The sequence below is a fragment of the Cladophialophora yegresii genome, assembly GCF_000585515.1.
Source record: "Cladophialophora yegresii CBS 114405 chromosome Unknown aczIN-supercont1.3, whole genome shotgun sequence".
Lineage (NCBI taxonomy): Eukaryota > Fungi > Ascomycota > Eurotiomycetes > Chaetothyriales > Herpotrichiellaceae > Cladophialophora > Cladophialophora yegresii.
Genome location: NW_006913047.1, coordinates 37,368 through 64,128, shown reverse-complemented (window position 1 = coordinate 64,128; position 26,761 = coordinate 37,368). Strand labels below are relative to the sequence as shown.

The 26,761-nt window shown below is 53.1% G+C and overlaps 12 protein-coding genes across 12 annotated transcripts; 5 read left to right on the top strand and 7 right to left on the bottom strand.

The window, feature by feature from the left end:
* Positions 1-1,625: 1,625 nt before the first annotated feature.
* A1O7_03721 (uncharacterized protein) lies at positions 1,626-2,985 on the bottom strand (the record flags this gene model as incomplete). Its single annotated transcript, XM_007757738.1, has 2 exons — positions 1,626-2,487; positions 2,576-2,985. 2 exons carry the CDS (start codon positions 2,983-2,985, stop codon positions 1,626-1,628), a joined length of 1,272 nt encoding a protein of 423 aa, XP_007755928.1.
* A 2,542-nt stretch (positions 2,986-5,527) lies between these two features.
* On the bottom strand, positions 5,528-5,824 carry A1O7_03720 (uncharacterized protein; the record flags this gene model as incomplete). The annotated part of the gene is made up of 1 exon (XM_007757737.1): positions 5,528-5,824. The coding sequence occupies one exon, from the start codon at positions 5,822-5,824 to the stop codon at positions 5,528-5,530; it is 297 nt and encodes a 98-aa protein (XP_007755927.1).
* An 846-nt stretch (positions 5,825-6,670) lies between these two features.
* On the bottom strand, positions 6,671-8,590 carry A1O7_03719 (phospholipid:diacylglycerol acyltransferase; the record flags this gene model as incomplete). Its single annotated transcript, XM_007757736.1, has 1 exon — positions 6,671-8,590. One exon carries the CDS (start codon positions 8,588-8,590, stop codon positions 6,671-6,673), a length of 1,920 nt encoding a protein of 639 aa, XP_007755926.1.
* A 284-nt stretch (positions 8,591-8,874) lies between these two features.
* On the top strand, positions 8,875-9,573 carry A1O7_03718 (ribosomal-protein-alanine N-acetyltransferase; the record flags this gene model as incomplete). Its single annotated transcript, XM_007757735.1, has 1 exon — positions 8,875-9,573. The coding sequence occupies one exon, from the start codon at positions 8,875-8,877 to the stop codon at positions 9,571-9,573; it is 699 nt and encodes a 232-aa protein (XP_007755925.1).
* A 10-nt stretch (positions 9,574-9,583) lies between these two features.
* A1O7_03717 (uncharacterized protein) lies at positions 9,584-10,543 on the bottom strand (the record flags this gene model as incomplete). The annotated part of the gene is made up of 2 exons (XM_007757734.1): positions 9,584-10,285; positions 10,340-10,543. 2 exons carry the CDS (start codon positions 10,541-10,543, stop codon positions 9,584-9,586), a joined length of 906 nt encoding a protein of 301 aa, XP_007755924.1.
* Positions 10,544-10,912: 369 nt separating this feature from the next.
* On the top strand, positions 10,913-11,816 carry A1O7_03716 (uncharacterized protein; the record flags this gene model as incomplete). Its single annotated transcript, XM_007757733.1, has 3 exons — positions 10,913-11,122; positions 11,182-11,700; positions 11,751-11,816. 3 exons carry the CDS (start codon positions 10,913-10,915, stop codon positions 11,814-11,816), a joined length of 795 nt encoding a protein of 264 aa, XP_007755923.1.
* Positions 11,817-12,043: 227 nt separating this feature from the next.
* Positions 12,044-12,829, bottom strand: A1O7_03715 (uncharacterized protein; the record flags this gene model as incomplete). The annotated part of the gene is made up of 1 exon (XM_007757732.1): positions 12,044-12,829. One exon carries the CDS (start codon positions 12,827-12,829, stop codon positions 12,044-12,046), a length of 786 nt encoding a protein of 261 aa, XP_007755922.1.
* Positions 12,830-13,513: 684 nt separating this feature from the next.
* On the top strand, positions 13,514-14,746 carry A1O7_03714 (glutamate 5-kinase; the record flags this gene model as incomplete). Its single annotated transcript, XM_007757731.1, has 2 exons — positions 13,514-13,549; positions 13,601-14,746. The coding sequence occupies 2 exons, from the start codon at positions 13,514-13,516 to the stop codon at positions 14,744-14,746; spliced, it is 1,182 nt and encodes a 393-aa protein (XP_007755921.1).
* A 340-nt stretch (positions 14,747-15,086) lies between these two features.
* On the bottom strand, positions 15,087-16,071 carry A1O7_03713 (uncharacterized protein; the record flags this gene model as incomplete). The annotated part of the gene is made up of 2 exons (XM_007757730.1): positions 15,087-15,346; positions 15,399-16,071. The coding sequence occupies 2 exons, from the start codon at positions 16,069-16,071 to the stop codon at positions 15,087-15,089; spliced, it is 933 nt and encodes a 310-aa protein (XP_007755920.1).
* Positions 16,072-19,916: 3,845 nt separating this feature from the next.
* A1O7_03712 (uncharacterized protein) lies at positions 19,917-23,216 on the top strand (the record flags this gene model as incomplete). The annotated part of the gene is made up of 1 exon (XM_007757729.1): positions 19,917-23,216. One exon carries the CDS (start codon positions 19,917-19,919, stop codon positions 23,214-23,216), a length of 3,300 nt encoding a protein of 1,099 aa, XP_007755919.1.
* An 886-nt stretch (positions 23,217-24,102) lies between these two features.
* A1O7_03711 (uncharacterized protein) lies at positions 24,103-24,795 on the bottom strand (the record flags this gene model as incomplete). Its single annotated transcript, XM_007757728.1, has 1 exon — positions 24,103-24,795. The coding sequence occupies one exon, from the start codon at positions 24,793-24,795 to the stop codon at positions 24,103-24,105; it is 693 nt and encodes a 230-aa protein (XP_007755918.1).
* Positions 24,796-25,498: 703 nt separating this feature from the next.
* Positions 25,499-26,291, top strand: A1O7_03710 (uncharacterized protein; the record flags this gene model as incomplete). Its single annotated transcript, XM_007757727.1, has 2 exons — positions 25,499-25,687; positions 25,710-26,291. The coding sequence occupies 2 exons, from the start codon at positions 25,499-25,501 to the stop codon at positions 26,289-26,291; spliced, it is 771 nt and encodes a 256-aa protein (XP_007755917.1).
* Positions 26,292-26,761: the final 470 nt, after the last annotated feature.

Below are 26,761 nucleotides of genomic sequence, written 5' to 3'. Positions count from 1 at the left end.
GCGTTACTCCATACTACATCCTCCATCACCTTTAATTTACCTGTTTGACTTGCGATGGCTCCTTTCATACTCGAGAAATGCTCAGAGCCGGCGCGTCGGGAGATGCTCAAGCCCCTCAGCTTGGGCCGAAGCTATGGAGTATATCGTAGCAGCTCATCTGATATCGCTGCTGCTGGTGCTAGCAAAAACGCATAAAACGCGACTGTCGTTGAAGACCAGCGCCCATATGGTAGAAGTGGATTACGAGCCCAGCCTCGCCTCGACCGCTGTCGATCCGCGTATGGTATGCATCCTAGCCCAGTTCTACTGTGCCAGGGTCATCCAGGCAGCGCCGTTAGCCACATGAAACACCCAATGCTTCACACCCTGGCCATGCTAGATCTAGAGGCCATGCCGCTTGACATGGAGGACTCGCCACGACCAACAGTGTAAATCCAGAAGAACAAAAGTGCATAAGATAGGAATGTTCAAAAAAGGGCTTCTTGGCCCTTCGATCATTAGGTATTATAGAATTAGATTACCACTCTGTCGTTCTGTCATCCTGTCGTCTCTGTACACACGTCAAACTACACCCATCACTCCAGCCGACTTGCTCTGGCGAAGAACCCTGGTCAGCCAGCTTGTGTCGATGGCTGTTGCCCGCTACACAAAATAAGCGCCGGCAACTTGCATAAGTTGTGCCCTCATGCCACAAAGCCTACACATCGCGTCGGCAAAGATGTGGCTGGGGCTGAACCACGTTTGGAGGAGCTGGAAGCGTTGAATAGAGTCCGAATTGTGCTGATGGACCAGGGTGGCCTTGACTCGAGAGTCACGAGTTGCTTCGCGACAACTCGCTCGTCCAGTCCAGATGTTCCATTCCGGAATGCTCATTCGACACTCAAATGTTTCGCTACCGACCCGACGCTATTAAAATCGGCCTGGCCCTGGTACCGAATAAATGCTCGAAGCCCAATGAATAACTCCTCAACTTCCTCTTGCTTGCTCTTTCCTGGTCGGTGTGCTCCGTCCGAATAAAGCGAATGGCGTATCGGTCATGAGTCTCGATATCAGTGTTGTACAAGGGGATATGTAAAGCGAATGTAGTGTCTCAATCCAGACGGTAAACAGTAGCCGCTGGTTATCAAACAAATCTTGAAAACCCAGAAGTGCAGGTCTTCTGGTGCAACGCGAACTCCGCAGCAGCAATGTGGTCGGCGCCGGTTGTATGCTGAAATCCATAGTCAAAATGGCTGGACTTCTCCATTGTCCCCCCTCCGAGGCACACCGGACCATAACAGAAGATCAATTGGAAAATTCGTTCAGAAGAAGGATATGTCGATCCCGATCCCAGTTCGAGTCAGCCTGATTAGAAGGCGGATGGAGCTGAAGCGATAGGCTCGGCCTGATACTCGAAGCAAGACTTGTTGGGATCGGAATTCCAGTAGCGTTGTGTTGATTACAGTGGCCCGATAGCCAGCTGTTCTATGTGCTCAACTCAGGACATTGCGTCGCTCATATGCCAAGTTATGTCCTTATGGAAGCGATCGGTTGAATCGTGATGAAACGCCGGAGCAAATCACGCCGAGTATGCGTCGATGAGAAATCGTGACGTCGTGGAGGTAGGTCCGTAAGGTTGCAAGTCCTCATCTTTCGTGGTTGGAATATGCCTCTGTCCATTGCTTAGGGCTCTCCTCCGTTGGGCTCAATGAGCCAGATGAAATGGAGGAAGAAGAGCCGATCGTCCACTCGTCACTGTCGGGATCAGACCCATGGAGCCCGGCAATACCATAACTGTAATCATTTTGAGTGTCCCCGACCTCAATGTAATCATAGTCCCACCTGTATCGCTTGTCAGGCTGAAGTCGCGGCAGGAATTTAGCCTTTGCAAAGTAGAAGATAGTGCCAGCCATCAAGCTGCCCGCGACCAGATCAACCGCGTAGTGGTGTGAGAGGTACATCGTCGACCACCACAACCAAGCAGCGTAGAAGGCCCACAAGGGCGTGTACCGCGGGAATACATGGCTCATGAACAGAGCTTCAAGAGTTGAAGTGGCGGCGTGAAGCGACGGGAATGCGCCGAACACCATTGGAGAGGCTGTGAACCCCGAGGTATACATGTCGAATCCAAGCAAGGCATCAATGCGCGCCAGACCGGCCGGCGAGCCCTTCATCGAGTAGTTCGCAGGAGCCAAGCCATACATATTCTCGTACCACGGAGCGGAGCACGGGAATAGGACTTGAATCATGACCCCGGCCAGATTCATATAGCCAAAGGTGAAACCGAAGACTGGTAGGGTTGAAGGAGGTCCGAAGATGAAAATGACGGCTGCTACCACGAATGGCCCCCCGAAGTGACCCAACCCGTAGGGGAACCATGCCAACAAATCCAAGGCAGTATTCTTGTGAGCAGACAGGATGTTGCTCAAATTGGCTCCATAGAGGATATTCTCGAGGGCGGGGAGAACTTTCACCCAGATCGGCGGTCTCCATTCGGAGGGGATAAACCTGTCGGGGACCATGTTAGGCCTGTTTCTCGTGGAGCAGAAACTTTGCGGCTCATGGCAGAACAAAGGAAGCCCAAACTAGGACTCACCTGCAGGCGTAGAAGAAAATAAGGTACGCGGCAATGGGCGTGAAAGGTCGGAAGAACTGTCGTGTAATAGGGAATATGAACGATGAGAGGAGGAGTGTAGCGACCGCCGTCTTGACCAGGGGACCAGGATATTCAATTATGCTTAGCGAAAAGATGCCCACAACCGCCAGAAGTAGCCATTGGCCGTCGTAGATAGTCCACCTGTGATTCTGTAGAGATCGTAGTGTATCTGCAGGAGAGAAAGACGTCTTCAGCGCGGATATCGAGGAGGCAGGCGAAGTTCGATTCCGCAGTTTTGACCTTAGCCGGCGTCGCAGTCTATGTGGGACCAACAGCTGTAAGGATTTCCATGGTATCTGTATTTGCTGTTTCCTGTCGGCGTCCTTCCAGGACGGAAGAGAGGCCTGCATTACACCTGACAACGCTCGGAGAGGTACGATGTGTGGAGCGGAGTCGCTGACTCGGCTTCGGGGGAGGCTGGTCTGGTATGCTATCGAAAGTCGACAGAGATGATGGCGAGGTAACAGGAGGGTGCGACGTCGAGGAGAAGGGTTGAAAAAGTCGGGCACGGCTTCCGAGGCGTCCGGAAGAATGATAACCAGAAACGGAAGAGAAAGGAAGATAGGTATGGAAAGTAGTAGAGTACCTGGGAGGAAGAGAGGTGGGAGTGGTGAGGGCTTAGGTGAGCATGTCAAGAGTGTGGATGTCGGCGGATAGTCTTGAAGCAAAAAGGAAGCAGCCTAGGCCGGCGAGCAACTGGCTGCGGTACGAGTACCCACGTCTTTTAGTTAATCAAGCCGTGCCTGGTCGCTAGGGTCGTCGGCCAGTACCTCGTAAAGTGGCTCAGGCGATTTGTGAAAGGATACAATCAGGCCAGCCAAAGAGAAAGCGTTCTATGCCCAAGAAGTCATTATCCGCGAGCACAAGTGGCTGAGGCCTGGTGCATAACTTCGGGGGCTGCTTTGTGACAGGCTCCTCGGTGTCTTGAAGCTCCACCACAGCCCGGCCCAGAGCGCAGCTTTTGCCCCCTTTCCAAACAGCTCTCCTGTGAAAATTCTCCCTCAATTCGACGTCACCATAAGAATTCCCACACCCGCGCCATGCTTCCAAGTGCGATGATGCAAGCACGCAGATGTCAAAAGTCATGACGGTGCCGCCTCAATTTCCCCAGGCCGTGTCATTGATACCGAGCACTGAAGCATTGGAAGTTCTTTCAACCGCGCACACATCGCGTTTCCCAATTTGCACGCCTGCCTGAGATCTCCAGGAGAAGGGCATAAATTGAGCGCTTCACGCGAACACGAACACGAAGGCGCAACGGGGCATTTGAGCACAAGACACCGAAGATCTCGGATAGGTGCCGGGGATAAGCGATTGCTGACCCGTGGGATTGCTGCCAATCTCTGCCACTAAAGCCTCTGTCCTGACATTACAACAGTCTGGGGACTCCGACCGGCAGATTCGACTTCGCCCGGGCCGTCAGACACCTTCGCATTTGCTCAGTGAGCCACTCTGCATCTGCCCTCCAATTTCCCTTGCCATGCGCTAGCTCTTAGAAGCGCGTGTGTCTAGATGAGCGCGTATGGTTTTGCTTTCAACGATGCTCCTCTTCTGGCTCCAGAATTGTGGGATGATCGACAATTGCTTTGTGGCCGAAACCCTTCTTGCACGTGAGCAATTTGCATAAAGAAAAGCTCATGCTCACAAAAGACCCCCATGGCTTCCGCGTACAGCCGAGTACATACCAAATCAAAGCCACTGCACTGAAGGGCTGAAAATAACCGCCAGTCAGGGTCCTCATACGCGAGGTCATCTGCACGCACAACGCAGTCTTGCATGTTCTGATAGGCTTTCTTGGGGCTAGCATGTCGTGCTTCGGGCTGACGTGCATGCTGCAAGGACTGCTATTGTACGCACACTCGTAGCTGAGTGACGGACGAAAGGCTGCTCAAGTAATCGGCGGATGCTTAATCATGTGATGAGTGATGCTGCCCTAGCAATCTTTCGAGGCTCTGAGCACCGACCACTTCACTTATCAGAGCTCCCACTAACCACCCAATCTTGATCTGGAACTTCCGTTCAAGCATATCTTCTGGGGGTCGGATACGAGGTGTTGATGTGCCCGAAAATATGCACGATCAAGCACTTTCGAGTCGGATCTGAGCAGACGATGCTCGGTTCACGAAGCCTGCAATACTTCATTTCTACAGAGATTGCGGATTCCAATCATTTCTACTTGACGTTAACTTCATCGGAGACCCTGTGTTCCTTGCTTTTTGGGGTTCATGAGGTATAATCGTGCCATTCCCAGTCGCGACGTCATGGTATATAGCTGTCACCTGAAGCGTGCCTTGCCCGCGAGCTGTCATCGGTGGTCCATCATCTCATGCCATTTAGAACTCAAGGCGATTAGATCGGCCTGCTCAAAGCATGAAATCTGTTCGAGTTTGTCATTTGAGATCCTGTCAATGTTGGTGAAGCTCAACCAAGCTGATGGGATGATGCCCAAGAAAGCGTAGATGCCGCATTGATCTTCCCGATTGTACCGTTCACGGCAGTCACGCTCAGGTGCAACCACGATTAATAGCATTCCCAGGAGTGCCAGGCCACATGCAGTGCCCACGGGTGCATTGCTTCGGAATCCGGCCTATCGCGTCCTATTTGGTGTCGAAGTTGTCCTCGACAGTGGAACTTGCGCAGATGTTGTCCTCGACAAACTGTTCTGCTGTGAGCTCTGTCGTGAGAGAGTAGGAACTGACTGCGACGAGGACGATTGACGGGGGAATCTGAACACCAGTGGTTAGCGTTCCGTCTTGGAAGCTGTGGTCAAACTGAATGGATGGAACCCATGGCGCAAGGAACACTCACGGATTTCTCTTCTCTGCTGCTGTGGGTGTCTTGCTGCCTTGACCCCATCCTAGCATAGGCGACTGATAGTTCGGCCAAGCAGCGTTATTCCAGACTTTTGTGATCACACTGTGCGTTCCACGTCAGCACTTCCGGACATTTCTTTGTCGCAACAGGCTTGGTGTACCTCTGGGCTGCATCCTCCTGTTGCTCTTGCGATACGTGCTTCACTCCGACTTTCATGCCGTCTTTGGAGAATGAGACATTCTTCCTCTCAAGTTTTTGCCGCGTCTTCTCCCCGACCTCGTTTGCAATCGAATAGGCCACAAATCCAACAACTGCGACAACGCCGAGAACGATCACGAGGATGATGAGCGGAATGAGGTTGCTGGTCTTTGCCATCGTGCACCGGGAGAGAGGTGGGATGTAAGTATGGGAGGGAGACAAGACAGAGGCCGTGAAGTCGTCCTTTCTGAAAAGTGAAGTGAGCCAAAGAAATCACCCATTCCGGGTTCTGATGGTACCTTACGTTCTAGACGTCCAAGGACTTGCGGTGCAATGGAAGACTCTTGATGCGCTGTGCGACGCGGGGCGTCAAATCCGACCGTGTGACAGAGCGGTTTCTATCCTTCGCAACACTCAGTGACGAGTCATCCTTTGCCTGTTGCCAGCGATTGTGGTATCTCGTTTATATCCCCTCCTTTTGTAGATTGCATGAATGATCCTCCTTGCGCAGGCTATGGGGGGGATTCGATTGTGGATGATGATTGAAGGCGCATGGCAGCTGGTTACGCCACAGCTGAACGAGGGTCCGTTCCGGCTAACGGTCCGAATCGACACTTGATTGAGCCGCTTAAGGAAGCCTCTGGACGCCAGCCACAAAAGCATGTGATAGCCTCCGAGGGATTGAAAGGGGTCATCTTTCCGAGCGCCAAATCCTCTAATAGATTTCGGTTTGCAGTAGTATGTTGTCCAGAAGTGGAAGGGACTTTTGAGATGCAACGTATTGACACATACAGTGTTGTCTAGATCCATCACGTCTTGTGTTCTCTTCGAGACTACCATTCTATCAGCGTACGCCTTGGGTATCTTGTTCCTGAGACGAATCCCCCGTCTTGCCACGAACAACCAAAGCCAATGTGCGTACCATCAGCATTCCCACACCAACGCCATCGCTATGCAGCACAGAACACCTCATCCCCCCTCCAGAGTACTGTGTACATAGTCCAGCTCCTTGATTCGTTGCCATCATTCCTCACTGTAAATTTGAACCTTGTCGCTGATCTCCCAAATTCGACTCTCGTAGTTATCCTCGATCTGAGCGCCCTTGCCGCCTGCAACCCTCAGGATCAGATCGTTCAAGGAACTCCGGCCCAATATGTCGACATGATCGCCTGTATTCGGCCCGCCACGAGGACTGAACCTGTCAGGTTCATGTGGCATCTCAAAAGTTGTGATCTTGATGTTTGACGGGTTGTAGCGCTTAATCTTCCGCCAGCCCTTTGCGCACATGTACCCCGTTGAAATCAGATTGACTGTGCCGTCACCCTCACCCATTGCGACTCCATGATCGATGCTACCCGGATCCTGGAAGCGGCCATTTGGAGTGGTCACGCTGGTGTCGATGGAGATGTTGATATAGCCAGTGAGCGAGAATTCTTTCTCTCTGTAGAAATATGACCGTTCGGTTGGTTTGCCAATGCCATAGAAGCAGTAGATCTTCAAGTCGGGGGCATGAGGAAGACGGGCCTCAAGCGGATTCAGCCAGGTCATTGGTCGATGTTCGTTCCGTTCGACCTCTTGTTTGGTGTGTGCCACGCCGTGAGAGTAGGAGTGCTTGACCGTTTCCACGTACCACGGCTCCGAGACGTTCATTAGATGATCGAATGCATCATTCATGGTGAGATTTGGACGCATAGCCTGGGTGGAGTTGCCTTTCGGTCTGAAGGAGATAAAACTGCCATGAGTCTTGTTCTGTAAAGGAGGTGGTAAGTCGTCTGGTGCCCACGTGCTATTCCCCCACACGGCCTCACCACCTTTAGGCAGCATAGAAGATATACCTGGCATGGCGCGGAAGATCTCGGCGCGGTCTTCTTTGGACAGGAACCTCTCCAAGCCATATACCGCAAATGAATTTAGCTGGGCGGTGTCCTTCATTTCGCCTGACAGTACGGCCGGTATATCTTTTGCGGTGCCCAGCATGCATCCCGAAATGTTGATCCACGAGTCAATGTGCGCGTTCACCCAGTTGGAACCACCCTTACCGTGGTCTTTGTGCTCCACCCACTTCATAAAATAGAAGAGCACTTGACTGCCCATCGAATGTGAGATAAGGACAACCTTCTCACCGCTGGTCAGATGCGCCAGCTCAATGTAATTCTTGAGCCGAGTGAAATACTGGTCTCGAACTTCCAGGTTCCCATATGAGAGGCGCCAGTCGTAAGCCGCTGTGGACATTAGTGTCGAATCATACCCAATTGTTGCAAGATTCTCCAAGATCTTGTTCCATATCCAGTACCCAGTAATGAAAAAGTCGGTGGCATCGAACCCTTGCGCGGCCCGTAGCTTGATGTCCGGTGGATCGAGTCCTGTCTCTTTGTCCAGCATAATGTGCTTCTTCCAAAGCGCCTGGTCCATTATTAGAGCCCTTATCATTGACCAACTGCCCCACAGGCGCTTTCGAAAGTACGGCCTTGACTTCTCGGCAGTAGACCAGGACTCCAAACCTGTCGAGATCACTCCCGGAACCATAATGACGGGATGGTGGGCTTGGATCCCTTGGGCCTGTAGATGAAGGCCGACAGAGAAAGAGTCGTAGTTCACCACATCCCGCTCTGCCCTTGAGAGGTCTTTGACATCATTGACGATGCCCGCCGGAATAGCATCCAGTAGGCTGTCGAGGTTGACTTCCAATAAACCCTCGAGCTTGACAATATCCTGTGACTGCGCCAATAGTAGTGCCAGCATTAGTCCCAAGACACCGCCGAGCCCAAACGTGAGGCCGGATCTTCTCTTGCTATGTCTCCTCTTTGTGAGCTTTTCCAGCTTCTTCGTTGGCACCACGCTGACCTCTTCATTGGGATCCGGGGTGCCATCGCGACTCTGGTCTGGGGATGGAGTTGGCGAGTCCCTGAGGATATTGACGATGCGGCGTCGGAGCGTTGACATTTTGGCGATCACATACCTCTAGCAAGCCAAAACCGAAGCCGCAGAAGAGCACGCACCGACATCAAGGGAATAGAAACGAATTGCGGAAGTTCGGATGTTGGTGCTGTCATTGTCGAGTGGACATTTGTTGGCATCCTCAATTTCTACTGACACCCAGATTGACTTTCACATGTTTTCGTCATCGCGTCTTTCTGGCCAGGATCTTCAGGCACAATTCCTCCACAATCAATTTGCTCCCATCCATCCCGGACATGGCAATTTCGACGTTTCTCTAGACGCGGAATATGATGAGCGGCAATGCCGCAGCTGCTTCCACTCCGCAACCTGCGAGCAAGGACGACCTAGTCTCACCCAGTGCTTACTTTCAGACCACCCCGCCCGGCATCACTTATCTGCAATACTCGCTCGACAAAGAGCCCGAATACCTGCCACAGATCCGCGAACTCATCTCCAGAGACCTCTCGGAGCCCTACAGCATTTATGTGTATCGGTACTTTCTCTATCAGTGGGCGGAACACTGCTTCATGGCAGTCGATGCGACGGACAATAATAAACTCGCTGGGGTGGTCATTTGCAAGCTGGAGCCGCATCGAGAAGGGCCCATGAGAGGATACATTGCCATGCTGGCTACGAAGGAAAAGTTCCGCGGCAAGGGAATAGCCACAACGTTGGTCAGCAAAGCCATTGACCTCATGATTGCGAAGGACGCAGACGAGATTGCGCTGGAAACGGAGGAGACCAACACCGCAGCCATGAAGTTGTACGAGCGCCTGGGATTTCTCAGAAGCAAGAAATTGCACCGCTACTATCTCAATGGAAACAGTGCATATCGCCTGCTGCTCTATCTCAAGGAGGGCGTGGGAGGGATCCCGATTGAGGAGGACTACAACGACATAAATCACCTCCCGTCACGCGTCGAGGATGAAATGAAATACCCACATCACGATCCTGCTCAGATCGCATGCAGTCGTGGAATCATATGAGTCGTCAAGATCACAGGCAGCCGCCGATCCATTCCTCCCACCTTCTGACGCCCTTTCCTGCTTCTTCGCCCTTGACTGCTCCGCCGAGCACGTCAATGTTGATCCCATACTCTTCGGCCATCAGCTTGAAGCTGAACTTCTCTTCTCCACCACCTCCGAGAATATCATCCTCCGTATCGGCATCTGTATCCTCACCGACCCTGCCAAGGCCTTTGCTTTGGGACACTCTGACCCTCTCAATCTCCGTTTCCAGACGCTCCCGGACGGCACCTGTCGGCAAAGCCGTGAAGAGGTCCTGCTTGTTTGCAGCAACGAGCACGGGTATCTTTGTCGCGGTCTTCGCTATGGCCTTCCGGCGCTGTATCGCTAGCAGCGTGTCATGCAGATAGACGGCCGTATCACGGGATATCGAGGAATCGCTGGCGTCAAGGACAGTCGAGTCCACCACGAAAATGACGCCGCGCAGCCCTGGATTCTGGATCTGGGACAACGCAGCCTCTAATCTCAATTTCCCATGGCCTGGAGTATCTATCAGGACATATGGAGTCGGTTGCTTGTCCTTGAGGTGCGCATCGTTCTCGGAGCGGTATTTATTGGACCCAAGCGGGATAGAGGGCGAAAGCAGTAAGCTGACAGTGGAGGAGACTTGGGATACGCGGGTTAGGGCGGCATCTGCCTCGCTGTCCTCGGGATTGGAGGATCGCTTTTGCAGCTGAGGTTTATGTTAGCCATCGGAATGCCGGTAAAATGCGATTGGGAAATTTACCAAGGACGCGAGTGAAGTCTTGCCTGCACCGCTGGGTCCAAGGAGGAGGAAAGTTGGAGTGACTTTGGAGCGGGCATTTTGGGTGTAAAAGTAGAGATGAACCAATGACGGGAGGGCTATCGTCACCAGCAAGGCAATGAGAATTATTATGGGATCGCCCGAAAAGAGCTGCGTAAGCCAGCTGTCTGGCGAAGACCAGCCCATGTTCAGCAGTTGCGGTTGACTGATATTGAAAACTGATCAAGATGGCACGACTGAGAGACAGCCGGCCATGACGCAAATAAGGAGGCTGAAAAGAGCGACCTGTCACTGGCCCGTCGGCGGGGTTCGGTGTGATGTTTCCAGGCGGGTATTGGTCCCTTGCAGATGCTCAAGGCTATTTGCGGGTTGTGGCCTGGAGCAGTGCGCGTCTGAAATTGCCAAACTGCGCCCTCAGCTGATTCCTCCGCAACCAAGGCCATCGGAGTCCTCGAGGCTCACGACACTCGTTTACCAAGAAGTACACTTATCTCACCCACAGTCTGCTCTCTTCTCGACACGATTTCACTCTCCTCTCCAGCATTTTCCGACAACATGATCCTACGGAGTATCTGCCTCCTGGCCGCCGCCTCCCTATCGTTTGTGCGCGCTGACGTCCAAGTCGTTTCGCCTCAAGCGGGAGACACTATCACCGGACTCAATCTCGCTATACAATGGAAAGACTCCGGCGAGGCGCCAGCCATTTCACAATTAGCTAACTATCAACTCTTCCTCTGCGCTGGAGGAAACGACGAATCAGATTATGTGAGGCCTGTGTTTCAACGCTCTTGGAGGGAACAATACAAGGCTAACCCAGTGTTCAGATTCCGCTAGCAACATTGGTGTCGGCGGGCACGTATACAACGGGCAACTCCATCACCATTCCTCTGACCGCTAGTCTTGGAGCCGACGTCGCCAACGCCTACTTCCTGAAGTTCGTCTCAGCGGCTACAGGAGGCACTGTCATAAACTTCTCCGATCGCTTTACACTTAAGAGCATGAGCGGTACCTTTCCCCCATCAGTACAACAGGGACTGCGGTCTGTTACCGGTACTGCTGGTCCAGCCGACCAAAACAACCTCCAAGCTCCCCAAGCAGGTGCAGATGCTGCTACCGCGTCTGTGGCAGAGGAGGTTTATAATACCCCCTACACGCTGCAAACCGGGACAATTCGATACGCCCCCATGCCTCCCATGGCCCAAACCAAGATCACTGCAAAAAACGCTTCCCCTCAATGGCCAACCAGCGCGTACACCGTTTACCAGACAATAGCGGGAACACCCGATGCCATAACCACGAATACTTTACCGTTAACGTTCTCGGCTTCCAGTCGGGAGAACCCCGTGAGTCCACGTTCGCGTGCCTCCGAAGGATTGCGCACTGATTCTTTTAGGTTGCTGCGGCCGGCCAACCCACCGATGGAGCGGTGCAAAAGTTCCTAAACCGGTGGAAGGACTGAATATCACGACAGGAAAGAATCATACAGCATGACCCAGGAGACACATAGTGCAGGGGTTGGGCGCCAAAATGTGGATGGTCTTAACGTGCTGTGGAGAATGGAGTTAAGTCGATTGCGGCCGGGGTCGTCGTATCTATATGGTATCCTTCGGTGTGTCGACGAAAAGCATGCTGCCTCCAACGCCATGCCAAAAGATTTGTGAGCTAAAAGTCTTGAGAGGTGTATGATCACCGGTATATCTCATCAAATGGTCTGGTATCCCGGAAGCAGCTGTCCCACACTTCATTGACCACTTTCACTGCATGCACATCGTCTTTGCAGCCGGGCCGACCTCTCACTGAAAGGACTGCTCTCCGCCGAACGCAGTCTTGCTGATGCTGGGTGAAGGAAAGAACTTTGTTGCGGAAGAACTCGTTTGCCCAGCGACATTCGCCGCTGAGATTGCTGGCTCGGATCTGCTCCATCTCATTAGTCAAGTTGCCTTTGAGTGGCTGCGTTCGGCTGACCTCTGAACAAGCCGCATGCCTCAAATCATCTTCCTCCGTCAAGTTAGTCTTGAACCGCAGATGATCGTATGCATGCACCATCTCATGTGCCAGCACATCCTCCAGTTGTGACCGTTCTTGGACCCAGTTGGCACAAATTTTAATCCCGTACTTGTGATCAAACCCGCCTTGCATGGCTTCTTCCTCTCCTCGACACGTCCTGCAATGGATATTCTGCGGGCCTAGCTCTCCACCGAGTTTCCGTATGTTCTCGTTCATGAACCGAATGGTAGGAGAGTATTTTAACAGGTAGTCTCTATCCCGCTCGCACCGTTTGCAGTCGAACTCGCTGTACCGCTCATCTGCATCGGCCCAGTACCTTTTCTGCCCAGCAGGTGACATTTGGCCGGTCAGCATGAGCGTGAAATTGACCGTACGATTCCAGAAGGTCGTGCTGGGTCGGAAGTCTGCGCCATCCTGTTGGGTAGATGTGGAGGGTGCGGAAGGAGTCGCAGACGACTTGGCCATAATGAGCGAGCTGAGTCGAACAACGAAATGATTGGGAAGGAAAGCAGAGAGCGACCTTAATTGACCATGGATGCTTTCTCCGATGATGAAGCTGCAGACGAAAGAGGAAATCCTCAGGTCCATGGATCGCCAAGATGCGATCTGACTCGCTTGCACAACCCATGCAGGGCGGTCAGAATTACTTTCGTCTCCAATTGCTGTCGATGCTTTTTAGCTCCGATACTACGAGGTACAAGCAGGATGTCGTAAAAGGGCGTGCAACCAGCCCGTTCCTCATAAGTCGGCCCTATTCTAGTTCCAAATGGTAAGTCATGCTTGGACGATTCAGAACTCACAAGCGGTGTCACAAATACCAAAAGTCCGCCGCCTGAGGAGCAGGAAGCAAAATGATGAAGCCAGGAAAGCATTTGACGATTGTCATAAAGATTGGTACATATCCCCGTCTACACGATGCTTTTCCTTTATAACAAAAGAACCAAGTCCAGCTTGCTCAGGCAAATCAGAAAGAGGCTTACAGTGGTGCTTGAAACAGGAACATCGTCTATCGTGGACGAAATAACTCATGAACCCATACTGTCTATTCTCTCTCTCATAGTTGAGACGGCAATCAAGCTGAGGCGAGATGGCCATCGCGTTGTCATTGTTTCGTCTGGAGCCATCGGAGTCGGGTTGCAAAGGATGAACATGCCCAAAAAGCCAAAGCATCTTGCTCAAGTCCAGGTATGTCTCAACGTACGCGAACAGCGCCCCATGTGGTCTGACGCTTGAAAGGCTCTTGCTGCAATAGGCCAGTCACGCCTTATGTCCATTTGGGACTCTCTCTTTGCGCACATGAGCCAGCCAGTCGCCCAGATTCTTCTCACCCGCAATGACATCGCGGACCGCTCGCAATACCTCAATGCCCAGAACACTCTTGCAGAGACGCTATCATTTGGAGTCATCCCAATCGTCAATGAGAACGATACCCTCGCTGTAAGCGAGATCAAGTTCGGCGACAACGATACCCTCAGTGCTATCACGGCGGCCATGGTTAATGCGGACTACTTGTTCCTGATGACGGATGTGGATGCCCTCTACGATAAGAATCCGAGGAAGTTCCTCGATGCAAAGCCTATCTCAGTGGTCGATGAAATCGACGCGCTCCAAGCAGACGTCTCCTCGGCAGGCTCTGCGCTCGGAACCGGCGGCATGGCAACGAAAATTGTTGCAGCTCGATTAGCAACAGCGGCGGGGACGAGCACCATTATCACCAAGTCGTCGAAACCAGGCAACATTGCAGCAATCATTAGCCACCTCCACCCGCCGGTTGAAATTGATGGCGAAACTGGAAGAGATGTCCCCTTGGCTGCTCCTGAACCACCACTACATACCCGCTTTCTCCCTTCTCTTACGCCGATCCGCAACAGGGCGTTCTGGATCCTCCACGGTCTAGCTCCTCATGGTACGATTTATATCGATCGAGGTGCCTCTCTTGCGTTAGCGAACAAAGCCGGGCTGCTCCCCGTGGGTATTGTCGACGTGGAGGGCACGTTCGCGCAACAAGAAGCAGTCCGCCTCGTGGTTGTTGACAAGATCCCTATCGGGAGTCTCTCGCCTACAGGAGATTCGAATTCATACAATCCCTCAGGAGGGAGGTATCAGTTCGTGCTGAAAGAGAATGGGGAGGAGATTGGACGCGCAGTGGTGAACTACTCGTCATCCGAAGTTGCCAGAATCAAAGGGTTGCGCAGCTCTGATATTCGCAATGTGCTAGGCTACGCGGATAGCGAGTATGTTGCCTTCAGAGAGAATGTGAGTTTACATGCCAGTGCAAGTGGTGTTCAGAGCAGACCGGAGACACCTAGCGGGCCGAGAACGCCGACGAAGGAGCGCACGCCAGATGTGAGTATAGCTGATTTGAGGGGCATTGCGGATTGAATGAGGCGTAAGACAGTTACTGCGAGGAGGTGGGCTCTTCGTTCGAGTGGGACAACATGCCTGCACCAGGCCGGGTTTTGTGCTATGTAGCTCTGCTAGATCAACGACCGTGGACCACAATACAACAGCCAGCGAGCGATCAACGTTACTGCTGCATAAATGCAAGATCAGATTCACCATGATGCTGCTGCCCACGGGCCCATAAGATACCCCGGCATGCTCGTCGACAGATCCCACACATGGAAACAACACAAGTGTGCAACATCTGACAAGCGAATCAATCAACAAGCAACCATCAACCGCTTAGCGAGTGACATAGGTGCCAAATCAACTGGCCGGTCTAGGCTATCACAGGTCCACCAGCAAAGCTATGTTGCTCCAAGCCACATTTTCTCTTGCACTCCTCGAATCCCTCCTGACTGCCAGTGCCTACAGCGGGGATCTGCTGCGCTGTCGCTGTCCAATTGCCGTCGTCCAAGTTGCTGAATGGCATCACTTGCATGCCGATATTCTTGGGCATCATGAAAAATGCCTGGGCGATGTTCAGTGTCCCCGGATCGGCGTCATCCAGGAAGGAGTAGAGTTGGTTGTTTCCGCAGCCTAAGATCCAGTCAGCCAAGCTTGATTTGAACCCAACCAAATCAGTGCCTACCCATATTGTACATCGAGTGCACGCTTGCAGCCGGGAAAATGGTCATCATCCCTGGCGAAAGCACCTGCTCCACAAGCCGACCTCCATTCTCCTGCACCATGTACGTGTGCGTGCTCCCGCTGACCGCGACGACAAGGTTATTCGCCCGATGGACGTGCGGGGCGAGCATGGCGCAGGGCCCTAGATTGAGCTGGGCCACCGTGGCTCGCGCCGTGGAAAGAACGGGCCAGGTTGCGGCGTTGGCATTGCACACGCTGCCTGGTTTCCAAGAGTACATTGGATTGGCGGAGAAGTTGTAGAGCAGCTGTTGATCCGAGAGCAAGTTCAGTCGGTCGTACATGGTTGCCGCTGCCTTGAGCTTTGCAACCAGATTTGGATCAGCTGTTTGGTCGACGGCCAGGATCGGCAACGGGGTAGTGAAAAGGAAAACCGTCGTCGCGAGGCCCACGCATGCTGAGAGAAGCATCGCGGGTCGTTTGCTGCGGAGAAAGGTCTGGCTTAAGTTGAAGATGACTATTGTCGCAAGAGTTGCCGCCACAAGCAGGAATGGATCAAGGTAGTTGTTGACAATGATTAATGTTCTCGAAATCTGCCGAACTGCCTTGATCCAGTGCTTGTAGTCCGGCGCGGGCGAGCAGAACCAGGAGACTGGGTCTGAAAATAACACAGACATGGGTTGATGCGTCGTTCTTATCTTTCTATTCTTCTCCCAATCTTCCCGTGACTCCAGCGACTTGGTTCCGTTCGCTCGTGGCCCGGAGGATGGCGACTCCGAAGAGCTGGAGACCAGCTCGCGCACACGAAGGTGGAAACCTCGAGGCGTTTTCTGGGCAGGTGGTGAATGTCCACGAGATTTCATTGGGCGATCTGCCTCCTTCGTCCTCTCTGAGCAAGTCAATTCATTCGATACCGATTTCTAGACTCGCTTCCGTTCTTGTGCCCGACCACGATAGAGTGTAACGACGGATCCTATCCACGACGAGCGGGCAATCATCGTCCTAAACAACCCCTTCCGGCGAGCCCCGTTAAAAAGCGATAGAGCCATAGACTGAGGGCGTTCGGCGAGGTAGGGTGAGATTGCCGGGTAATGGCATGAGTTTGGAATCATGCTCACGGGCTGATAGCGTGGGAACCGGAGGTGGCGACGACAAGGCAGAGGCTCTGCTGCAGTCTCTGGTCGTGATACCTATGTTAGAGACTGGTTGGAGCAAGGTATTTGGGTATCCCTCACGAGACCAGCCCGTCACCAGAGAAAGTCATGAAACTGCCAATACTCGGTTCCCAAGTCGCTGGATCAAAGAAGCCCCCGAGCGGTAGCGATCACGCGAAGCTCGACGGAGGTCCCAGAGAGTATTCGAGATTTTAAATCGGTTCCCAGCTTTCTCGAATACAAACTGCCGAAATTGATGAAACGATTGCATCGCACGACTAACACAGTGACTCGGCGTTGTACACCTGATTCAAGTCAAGAGCCTTGATTTCTTGTGGAGCGATGACCTGTTCGATAAAACCCGCATTTGAGGGCAAGTCTCATCTTTCTGTGCTAACACCTGAGTATTCATTGTGAAAGCAAGGTTGGTGGCAGCCTGGGAGAGGGATTGAGACCCTCAGGAGCGGTGAACCTGCCATTTGCTCTGGCAGGTACCTCAATTGACTCATGAACGTGAACATGCCCAACTGGACGTGTTCCTGTTGTGCTTACAACTTTGCACGACCATGCCGCCACTGTAGGGAATCCTACCTCGAGATAGTGGTAGGCTTGTCAGGTGTCTGTGACACGAACAGATCTCTGCCCTACTGACCAGAAAACCTTCTAGAAAAGACTAGCAGATCCCGGTCTGGGACAACGGTAATTGTCATGCATCTTGACAGCTGCACCCAAGATGCTGGGGCCGAACGGGTGAGTGCAGCAACAGGCGAGGATGGATTTGTCCCAGTGTTGTTGCTTCTGCTACCAGTGTCGCAGTACGCCTGGATTCATTTTCACTACGCTCGTATAAAGACGTTGATCCGCGCTGTCAATGATGCTTGATCTGGCACATGGCAGAGCGTCGTTGACATGAATCTGCAGCTTTGAGACAATGGCGCATGTCTAAAGAGAGTGGCTTATGCAAACGAGAAAGCTAGTCTGTGTCAGAGTGAGATGTCGATGCTTGAACTGGCAAGAAGCTACTGTGTATGGTCGTGGGAGGGGTGGCTCTATCCAGGCAACGTGCTGATCACGTGCTCCGAGAGTTCGCTGGAGCCCGGACCTTTGCACCATCGATTTGTACTGTGTACTGTGTAGGCGAGACGTGTCGACTAACGGCCGTTGTGGTGAATTTGGGACGTGGACAGTTTTCTCATTGGAAAACGAGTCGACCTCTTCCATATCTAACCATTGGTAATCGCTCCGATGAGGCTGAAAGCGGCTGGCGAACTGACAGGGAGGCATCCCACTAATTAGGCATTAAGACTGTCACCCAGGAGTACCGAGTTAGGCCGTACTAAGCCCGAGAGCTGAGATGAGGGCCAACAAGGGTAGGCATGACTCTCCCCGCAAGGAACGATAGGCTCTCGGTTGGCCGCAGCGTACCGTTGATAACGCGAGTCTGGCCTATGGAAGTGCGAAAGGGTTCGAGTAGGGCTGCGAATAATTACCTCGATGGAAATTACGTGTACGTGCTGCCTCGATGGTCAACATGCAGTTATTGGTAGTATTGTTGTTGTCCTCACACGACGCGAGATGGTGTCGGTAAACGCCTTCCAGACGCAGGTCAACTCGTTCAGTAACCACCGGCGCAGCGCGGCATCAACGAACAAGCAGCAGCTCTAACTGCCTAACCAGAAAGATCCAGGCACAGGTTTTCGGTGGGTTTGGCCCTGGAGCCAACGGGTTCTATCCAGCAGGTGGAGTCCCCGTAACAATCAGGGGTAAGGGCGAAGAGCACGAGAAGCTTCCACATGCTCGATGCTGAGTGGCTTGGGGCTCACTAATGATTTTTGGCGCGTGTCATCACCAGCAGTGTGTGCATTGAATCTCTGCGCCGTGTCTCTGTGGCTTCCCCTTGGAATGGGTTTCGATGGGTCCCCGCGAGTCGTGGCTCTGAAAGTCTATCCTGCGCGAGGGACTGCCTGGCTCGGTCACATCGGGATCTAGAGTCGCCGTCAGGGATGAATTCAACACAACGGAGGGTTCGACGACTGCAGACGTCGCTTCCTTTTGTACACGCCTTCGAGTGAGTCTTGCGCGAGCTGGCTCGGACACCAAAGACATCGCTCCGGTTTCATACCTGCTGCGTACCTTGCTCCATCTCACACCCGGCCACCTGGCTCCCCTGCAGGCAATCAACCTGTCTCCATACCCTTCACCTCCTCGTCATTGGCGAACCGCCCAATTGTTTGCATCTGTCAACTCACCCAACCCCTCGATCAATGCTCGCGCGCAGAACCTTACCCAGACCTCGACAAACCTGTACCCCTTGACTACAGCTCATCGACTCGGACTTTTGCGATCTTTGTCGCTCTAACCGCTATACTATATTCTCGAGACACTAGATCCTTCGCGAATCCCTCATCACACCGCCCCCCTCCTCGCTTGACTGCGCAGCAGGCCTCAACTGTCGCAAAATCACCTCCTTCTCCGTGGTCACTCAGTTGGGTGCAAAATCAATCGCGTACTCTTTGATGGGAGCGACTGGGCAAGGACATAAAATTTGGTGACCCGGGTGATAACCATTTCATGGCTGAGTGAGCACCGCCATGTTCTGGTCCAGAGCGAAATCCAGGATTCCGGGCTTTTCGAAACAGGTTCACGATCTGCGCCTCTCACACACGTCGGGCTTATGAACTTGTTGAGCCTTTGCTCCAAATCATCTTGGATCTCGCCTTTGAGGCGATTCTTGTTGTCGAGTACGGGAACCACGCGAACGTATCCACGAGCGCACACGAACTCCTCCACGGCGCTTGCGTTCTAAACCAGGCCAAGTTTGAATATTGACCAGTATCTTCCTGATTCGCCCGTCGCCTTTTGAACTGCAGACAAAGACACTTCCAGCTGCAGGTACAGCACTCGGACAAGCATAAGCGGCACAGCCACTGCATCTGCAGTGTGGCCTTCCTGGCCCCTAACGGCTGCACGTCGACGCCGATCCCTCCTTGTCCCCCTCCCTCGATCTTCATGCACTAGCATCATCCTGGCGCCTGATCGCTCGTGATTGTCTGTCATTCAGACAGCTTGTCAAAGCCATGGAGTCGTCTGCACCCAGAAGAGCTTCACGGTCTAACTCGACTTCATCGCCAGTACAGACAGCCAGAAAACAACTGACTGCTCCCGTCTCGAGACTTACCGATCCTCGGAATGCTCACCTGCGAGTGAGGCCTAGAAGCCCAGATACATCGTTTCCACCCACGAGCCGATTCCGATATGATAGAAGTCGGTCAAGAAGTCGGCCAGAAAATACCCTGAGCCCCAACCTCAACATCAACCGCTGGTCTCATTCCACGTCGTCGAGTGTATCTGGTATCGAATCCGAGACCATGCGGGCACGTGCGAACATCTCTTCCCGACGCATGAGCGTGGGCCCTTCACTGGTAACTTCCGCCACGCCTGCAAAGAACATGCACACCAGGAGGTCCTCGAGTCAAAGTCCACAAGTGTCGCAGGGCTCGAACTCAGCGTTCCTGCAAGTGGAGCGAGCCCATGCGCCGCGAGACATCAGCCCTGCTGGAGTATCTCCTCGTATCACCCCGACATCGATGTTTAACCCGACTGCTGGTGAATATTTTGGTGAGACGTGGCAAAGTCGCAAACCCGGGAAGAATGGTGATGCTGTGGCGGTCTCTGTACACTATATGAAAGCAGGCACACAGTTCGCCGCGAGATCAGCGGAAAACATTACAACGCCGTACATGACCCAGGTCTCGCGACCCGCCACGCGTGAAAGAAGGCCTGAGACAGCCGTTCAAGAAGCGTCCTCGTTGGATCCTCCTTCTGCGGCTAACGCGCCCACGCGGGGAAGGAGTCACAGGAGTCCGACCCAGAAGACTATGCTCTCCAAAGCATTGGCGGTCGCGAACAATGCAGTATTGCTAGACAATGCTCAGAATATTGAGGGCGCCATTGAAGCATACGCTGAAGCATGCGACCTGCTGCAACAAGTCCTGATACGGAGTTCCATCTTGGATGATCGGAAAAGACTGTCAGATATCAGAAATGCCTACTCGAAGAGGATTGCTGATCTTCACGACCTTGATGATTCCTTCTCAGAGCTGATGGAGAAAGCATTACCTGACGATCCTCCATTTGACGAAACGAACCATTCCTTCTTCGCCTCTCATGACTCGGATCTGAACACCGCTGAGGTGCTGGAATCCGTGCAGATACCTCCTAGGTTGGATTCCATTAAGATACCTCCGAGGCAGGAATCCCTGTTGCCAGAAATATTCGGCGGAGACTCATACACCAGTGATACCGGTCGAAAAAGGCCACACATTCCCAGTCTGACTTCGCCCATGGATTCACAATACATGCCGCCACCTCTTTCACCCCGTAGGCCTGCCTCTCCAGCCTCGGATCGCGACACCGACACATCGCTTGGTCTCGTGGGACCCTCTGAATCTGCCAAGACGATATCTCATTCCCGAGAAGACAGCACCGAATCTATTTCGTGGCTCGATACTGTCGAGGACGGTGAATCTTCAACGTCGCGGTCCTCACGGTTGTCGTCGGTTGATTACGGCATCCATGACAGTCACAATCTTGATGAATTCGAAGCAGAGTTCGATGCGGCTCTCGATGCCGCTGTCGATGCTGCCTATGATGACGATCTGACCGAAGAGCCTACCCCCAGACCTGACAGGATTGGGCAAGAGTTCCATGAGGAACTCAGCAGTCCTATACCTCCGCTGGAATCTGCATTCAAGGATCATTCCACGCAGTCATCTGAGTTCGAGTTGACCAGAGAGTATGACGAGGGAGACTCGTCAGACGAAGAAGAGAGACTACTGGAGGAGATGACGAAGGGTTTCGTCTTCGACGACTTCTCATTCGACAACAAATCGAAATCGGCGTTACCCCGACAGTCAGATTCAAGCACGTTTTCGGGCAGGACATGGACAAGCTCGCTCCCGTCAACCACTGCGACGAATAATACCGCCCTGAGTACTCTGGCCGAGTCAAATGAAGCCCCAGCAGAAATCTCTCCTCGACCGGTTCCTCCAGCAAAAGACACTCCTCCCTTGTCATCACCGCCTAAGGCGGCACTCCCTCGACCCCCTTCTACGGTGCCACCGACAAAGGAAGGCAGCAGGCCGATCAGTCCAGAAAAGTATGGTGGTCTAAACATTCGGGAGCGACGATTTTCTGGCCGCACCGGAGAACAACTTAAGATTGAGACGTTCGCCCGAGGCAACTCTTCCACCTTGCCGAAGCCGCTCGTGGCACCTCCATCTGTGCCGGAACTGGAGATTCCTTCTCAGCAGTCCAAAGCCCCGTTTACTGCACCGCTCGAGCCCACATTGCCAGCCATCACGCCGCTCACCCCCCTGGCCTCGATGCCTTCCAACGACTCCATCCAAAGTGAGTCGCCCGCCACTCCAGCCTTGACACAGGGAGGTTCTCAAGGCAGTATCGATGACTCTGCGGCCATGCCGCCATCACCAGCAAAACTAGGCAAGATGCTACCTCCACCCACAGTGGTTAAGAAGAACCTGTCCTCGTCGAGCTTGAGAGTGAGGAATCTATCAGTAGCAACCACTGAAACGAATGGCGAGTCTCCAATCACCCCGCTGAGTGCAAGCTTTGGTACAGAGGCGAAAAAGATCGCCCCGCCTTTACCGTCAGCTGCCTTACCCACACCTTCCACAGCCGGCTTTGGTCCGCATCTGTTGCAGAGTGGTGGAATGTACTTGTTCGATGACCTCGTCGGACGGCCCAGCTCACCCACCACACCTCGAAGTCCGGATGCACCAGGATTATCTGCTCCACAACCCCTCGAAGCTTGTCCAGAATCTTTCCTGATCCGTCCGTTCTGGCTGATGCGATGTTTATATCAGACCCTTGCTCACCCTAGTGGTGGCTACGTTACCACCAAGCTTTTCATCCCTCGAGACATCTGGCGGGTGAGGAACGTCAAGCTCAAGGCTCTTGAGGACAAAGTGGCGCAGTGTGACCTGTTGACAGCGGCTCTGCTGAAGCTCGCCAAGGTTGACACTTTTGACGCGGATGCGGTACTTGAAGAATTGCAATCATTCGAGGCTGTACTGGATCAGGTTCGAAGTACGTTGCAGAAGAAGATTAGCAGTGACGTGGGCTTCTCCAGTTCTTCGAGCCTGTTCAAATCGGCCGGCGAAGACCTTGAAGCTGGGAAATCCGGCAATGCTGCTGCCAAGTCTATTGCGTCTAGTTGGCGCAAACTTCGGTCCAAGTCGAGTGCTCCTGCAATGGGCAATCAGAAGGATGCTTGGGCACAAGGCCCGACGATGGCTTCCCTGCCAATGACCTCGTCCTCTTCCGTCGCGTCGTCTCGGTCGCATACGAACCGCAAGATTGCGCCACCACCCACCCCGACGGAGTTGACAAACGTCCCCGCTATCCATGCCGCATATATGTCTAGCCTGGCACGTCTCTTTGACGCGGCACAAGTGCTGGACGGAATTGCTCGTCAAGTGGAAGATCCTGGCTTGAAATGTAGCAACAAGACCCAGGTTGGGTTGGAGCTGGGTGTCAAAAACGCCGCGGAATTTTTCGCGTTCTTCGTGATTCGGTTTGTGATGGCGGATCTGATGCTGCTGGTCGATAAGTTTCTCAAAAGGGGGAGCGAATGGGTATTGACCTGATGTGGCTGGGACATGATGCGTGGGACGTCATCCACGATGATATACATTGAGATGTATGATTGTACGTTGCCTTGGAGCGGCATTAGCGGCGGTTGCGGCGATTTACTTTGTTCCTCGAGATGCTCGAGCATCCAGAGCAGCTCTCTTGTGATGCTACCATGTTTTCTGCAAGTTGCCATACCTCTTAGCGAGCTGTAGGCTTGGGCAGTTTGATGTCCCAAAGGATAGAGAGAATATTATTGAAGTACAGTAGACGCGGGTATGCCATCACTAATCGATCAATGAGGCATACGGCGCCATCTTCGTGACGATGCACGAGACCTCTGTCGGATGTGAGGCCCATTCAAGATGCTGCTGTACAAATGGGAAGCGCTTAGATGAGTTCAAGCATTCTTTGCCATCGAGTAGTCAATGCCTTTGATGTCGAAGCAGAGAACAAGCAGAGGAATTGAGGAAAAGTCAGTGTTGGTGAGGCTGGAGCCGTTCTCGTTCCTCGTAGCAATCGGCTTGACAGAGTCGTGTGCTGGAGGAGCCAGAGGGCAATGATTCTCTAAGAGGCAGCCGGCAACCTGTACATTGTTTTGCGAAGGGTTCTCCGCTGGGGCTGAGACTGAATCGGGCACGGATTGTAAAGGCGAATGCTCACGGGTCCAGGTCATGCAGACTCCGGAGGACTGTGGTAGGAGCACCCAAGAGTTCCCGCTTGTCTCCGTCATTGCAACAACTCCTCCTTGATCGACTCTTTCCACGAGTTTCGGCGCTAATAGATTTGGGCTCGCGCGTTGGCTACCATTCCTGGTACCATTAAACCATGGTGGTGCGTTGCCTGGAAGCCACGTACGCAGGACGCGTACCGACGCGATGGTGCACGCCCTCTGAGCCCTTCTCAGCAAAAGACATGGCCGTAGAGCTCGGGGAAAAGATCTCTCAGAACATCATCTACCTCTGCATGTTCTGGACTTCCCCAGTCCCAGTTCATACCCTCATGCTTTTGGACGTCCCAGGAGGACCATGTAGGTGGATCTAACTTGTCACAACTGATGCTGTCCGTCCTTGCAGCATTGTCGCTTCCTGCCTGTAGCAATTCGGGCGCTTGACTTCCATCAATTTCGCTCTCAATAGCATTTATAATTGCCGTCGACATCTCATGTGGAGATAGGCCTTGGATGCGACGGAAGACCCTGAGCAGATGCCATTTGCTGAGCCCGACTTGGCGGGAGAGATTCCCCAGACTGATCTTTTGACCCCGTGAAGCATGCTCCTCCACCAGAAACACGGCACGCCGAATCTTGCCGGACAAAGGGTCCTCCTGCTGGGCCGCAAGCAATTCTGGTTTGCACCGTTTACACGCCCGGTAGCCTGCTTCTTTCGCAAGTGGACCGCTGTCGAAGAAGAGGATATTTGCTCGCCGTGCCAATCGAGCTTTACAGTCGGGGCGGCAGTAGATCCCTGTTGTTTTGACGGCGTAGACGAAAGCGCCCGCAGCGTTGGGGTTCCGCGAGACAATTGCAGACCATCGCTGCTGAGGGTTCGAAAAGACAGTCATGGTGACCTTCTTGTTTATCCTGGTGGGCGACATCGTAGGCGTCCATCTTGGAATGCGTCAAGGATGAATGCCTTTTATGTTCCCATTGGTGGCGAAGGCGTGAAAGAGCTGTCGGTTGGTCACATGGATGGCCACAAGGTCTTCGTTCAGCCTGCCCGCGGAGGAAATCGCCTCCACCTCGGCGGTCGAGGGGCGGTCAGAGATGGCAATCTTGATGGCAATCTTGACAGAATGACTCGTTCTACAATGGAACGCGCAGAGAGCCTGGGGATCGGTCACATTCAATGCAATTGCTGATGTAGCCTCACCGCGCAGGAGCGCATCTGGATTGCCATCGCTGGCTGAGACGTCGTCTTCCAACAACGAAGATAGTAAGACTTATTATTAGTTCTTGAAGTAACTCAGCGAAGGGAATTGCCGCAGCAGCGAAAATGGGTCTGCGAATGTTTTCCTCGGAGGACAGAGGCACAGCGGTTTGTTAGGTGGTAGCCTTAATAAAACGGTTGCTATCAAACTGACCAATCATCGGGGATCCTGGTAGCTTGAGGAGAATATATGTGGGCTCAAATGACAGTTACGGAGTCATCAAGCGAAAGGGGACTCCGATGGGATTCTCAGGTATATAACGACGACTGTGACCGTACTCATAGGACTCGTGCAGAGAGACTCAAGCCACCATTTCCTCAGACGAACCTTCAGCTGCGCAACAATCACAACCGACCGCACGTCTAGAAGAATGGCTCATCAAGAAATCTCGCCAGCCGTCCTCTACTTGGGGCACCCCGGTGGTGTTGATCAGCAGTACGAATCCAGATGGCAGCACATACCTGGGTTCGATGAGCCTTGCCTGATGGCTGGGTTCAGGGGCCGTTCTGGGTCTCGACGCCTCTTAGCAGACCACACAGAACATGCTACGCACGAAGCAGTGTGTGCTCAATCTTGCATAGGACAATATAGCTGCCAATGTCAACGCCATAGCCAGGACCACTGGCACGGATCCCGTCCCGGAATCGAAGCAGGGAAGGCGTTATACGTTCGTCAAAGACAAGTTCAAACGAGCAGGCTTGACGCCGCTTCCCTCCCAAAAGGTCACGCCGTCAGGCGTCAAGGAGTGTCCTGTGGTCATGGAAGCTGAAGTGATCGCCGTCCACGACATGTTCGGTGGAGGGGGTTGCAGGGGCTGGCCGTTGCGGTTTGAAGTCAGGATTCTGCTGCTCAGCATTCATCAAGAACTGAGGCTCAACGGGCATCGCAACCGCGTGGATGCAGACAAATGGAAGCCAATGATCATGATGTTCTCTGACCTTTATGGCTTGAGAGACGGGAAGTTGGAACCTTCGAGATTGGCTGAGATCGAGGAGGAGGAGATGTACAGGCCGTTGATGGACACGAAGGGCGAACGGGAGGAGGAGTCGTATAATGGCGTTGCTGAACATGTCGTGGGGTTAACTGCCTCGCAGCAGGAGAACGACGGAGATATGACGGAGGGTACTGTCAAGTTGTTGGAGCAGGTTGGCGAAATGATATAGACGTCTAGACTAAGGCTTGCACAGCACCATCACATTTAGGCATACATGCTTGCAAGGCTTTCTGTCTCACTTTTCAATTGCAAAGCGAAATGATCCGACGAAGAGTTGTCCTGCGGCGCGAGCCTGCGCCACATTGGACTCGAGGTTGACACCGTAGAACACTGCGCTAAGCAGAAGAGATCGCATGCTGAAGAATGGTCCCGATCCCACGTTCCACTGAGTACTCGCCTGCCATGATGTCCGGGTGGCTTTTATCGGGTTTTGGTTTCGTCGGATGAACGATCCTTGAAGGCCTCTGATGGAAATGGACCAGTCTGTCCTACCAGGTTGTCCAGGTGGCTCGTGAGGAGCAAGAACAGGGATGCAATTACTAATAATGAGACGCAGGATTTGTAGAAGCTCCTGTCGCTCCGTCAAAGTCCTTTAATATCCCGTGTGACGATTCCTGCAAGGCAACAGTCGGCTAGATG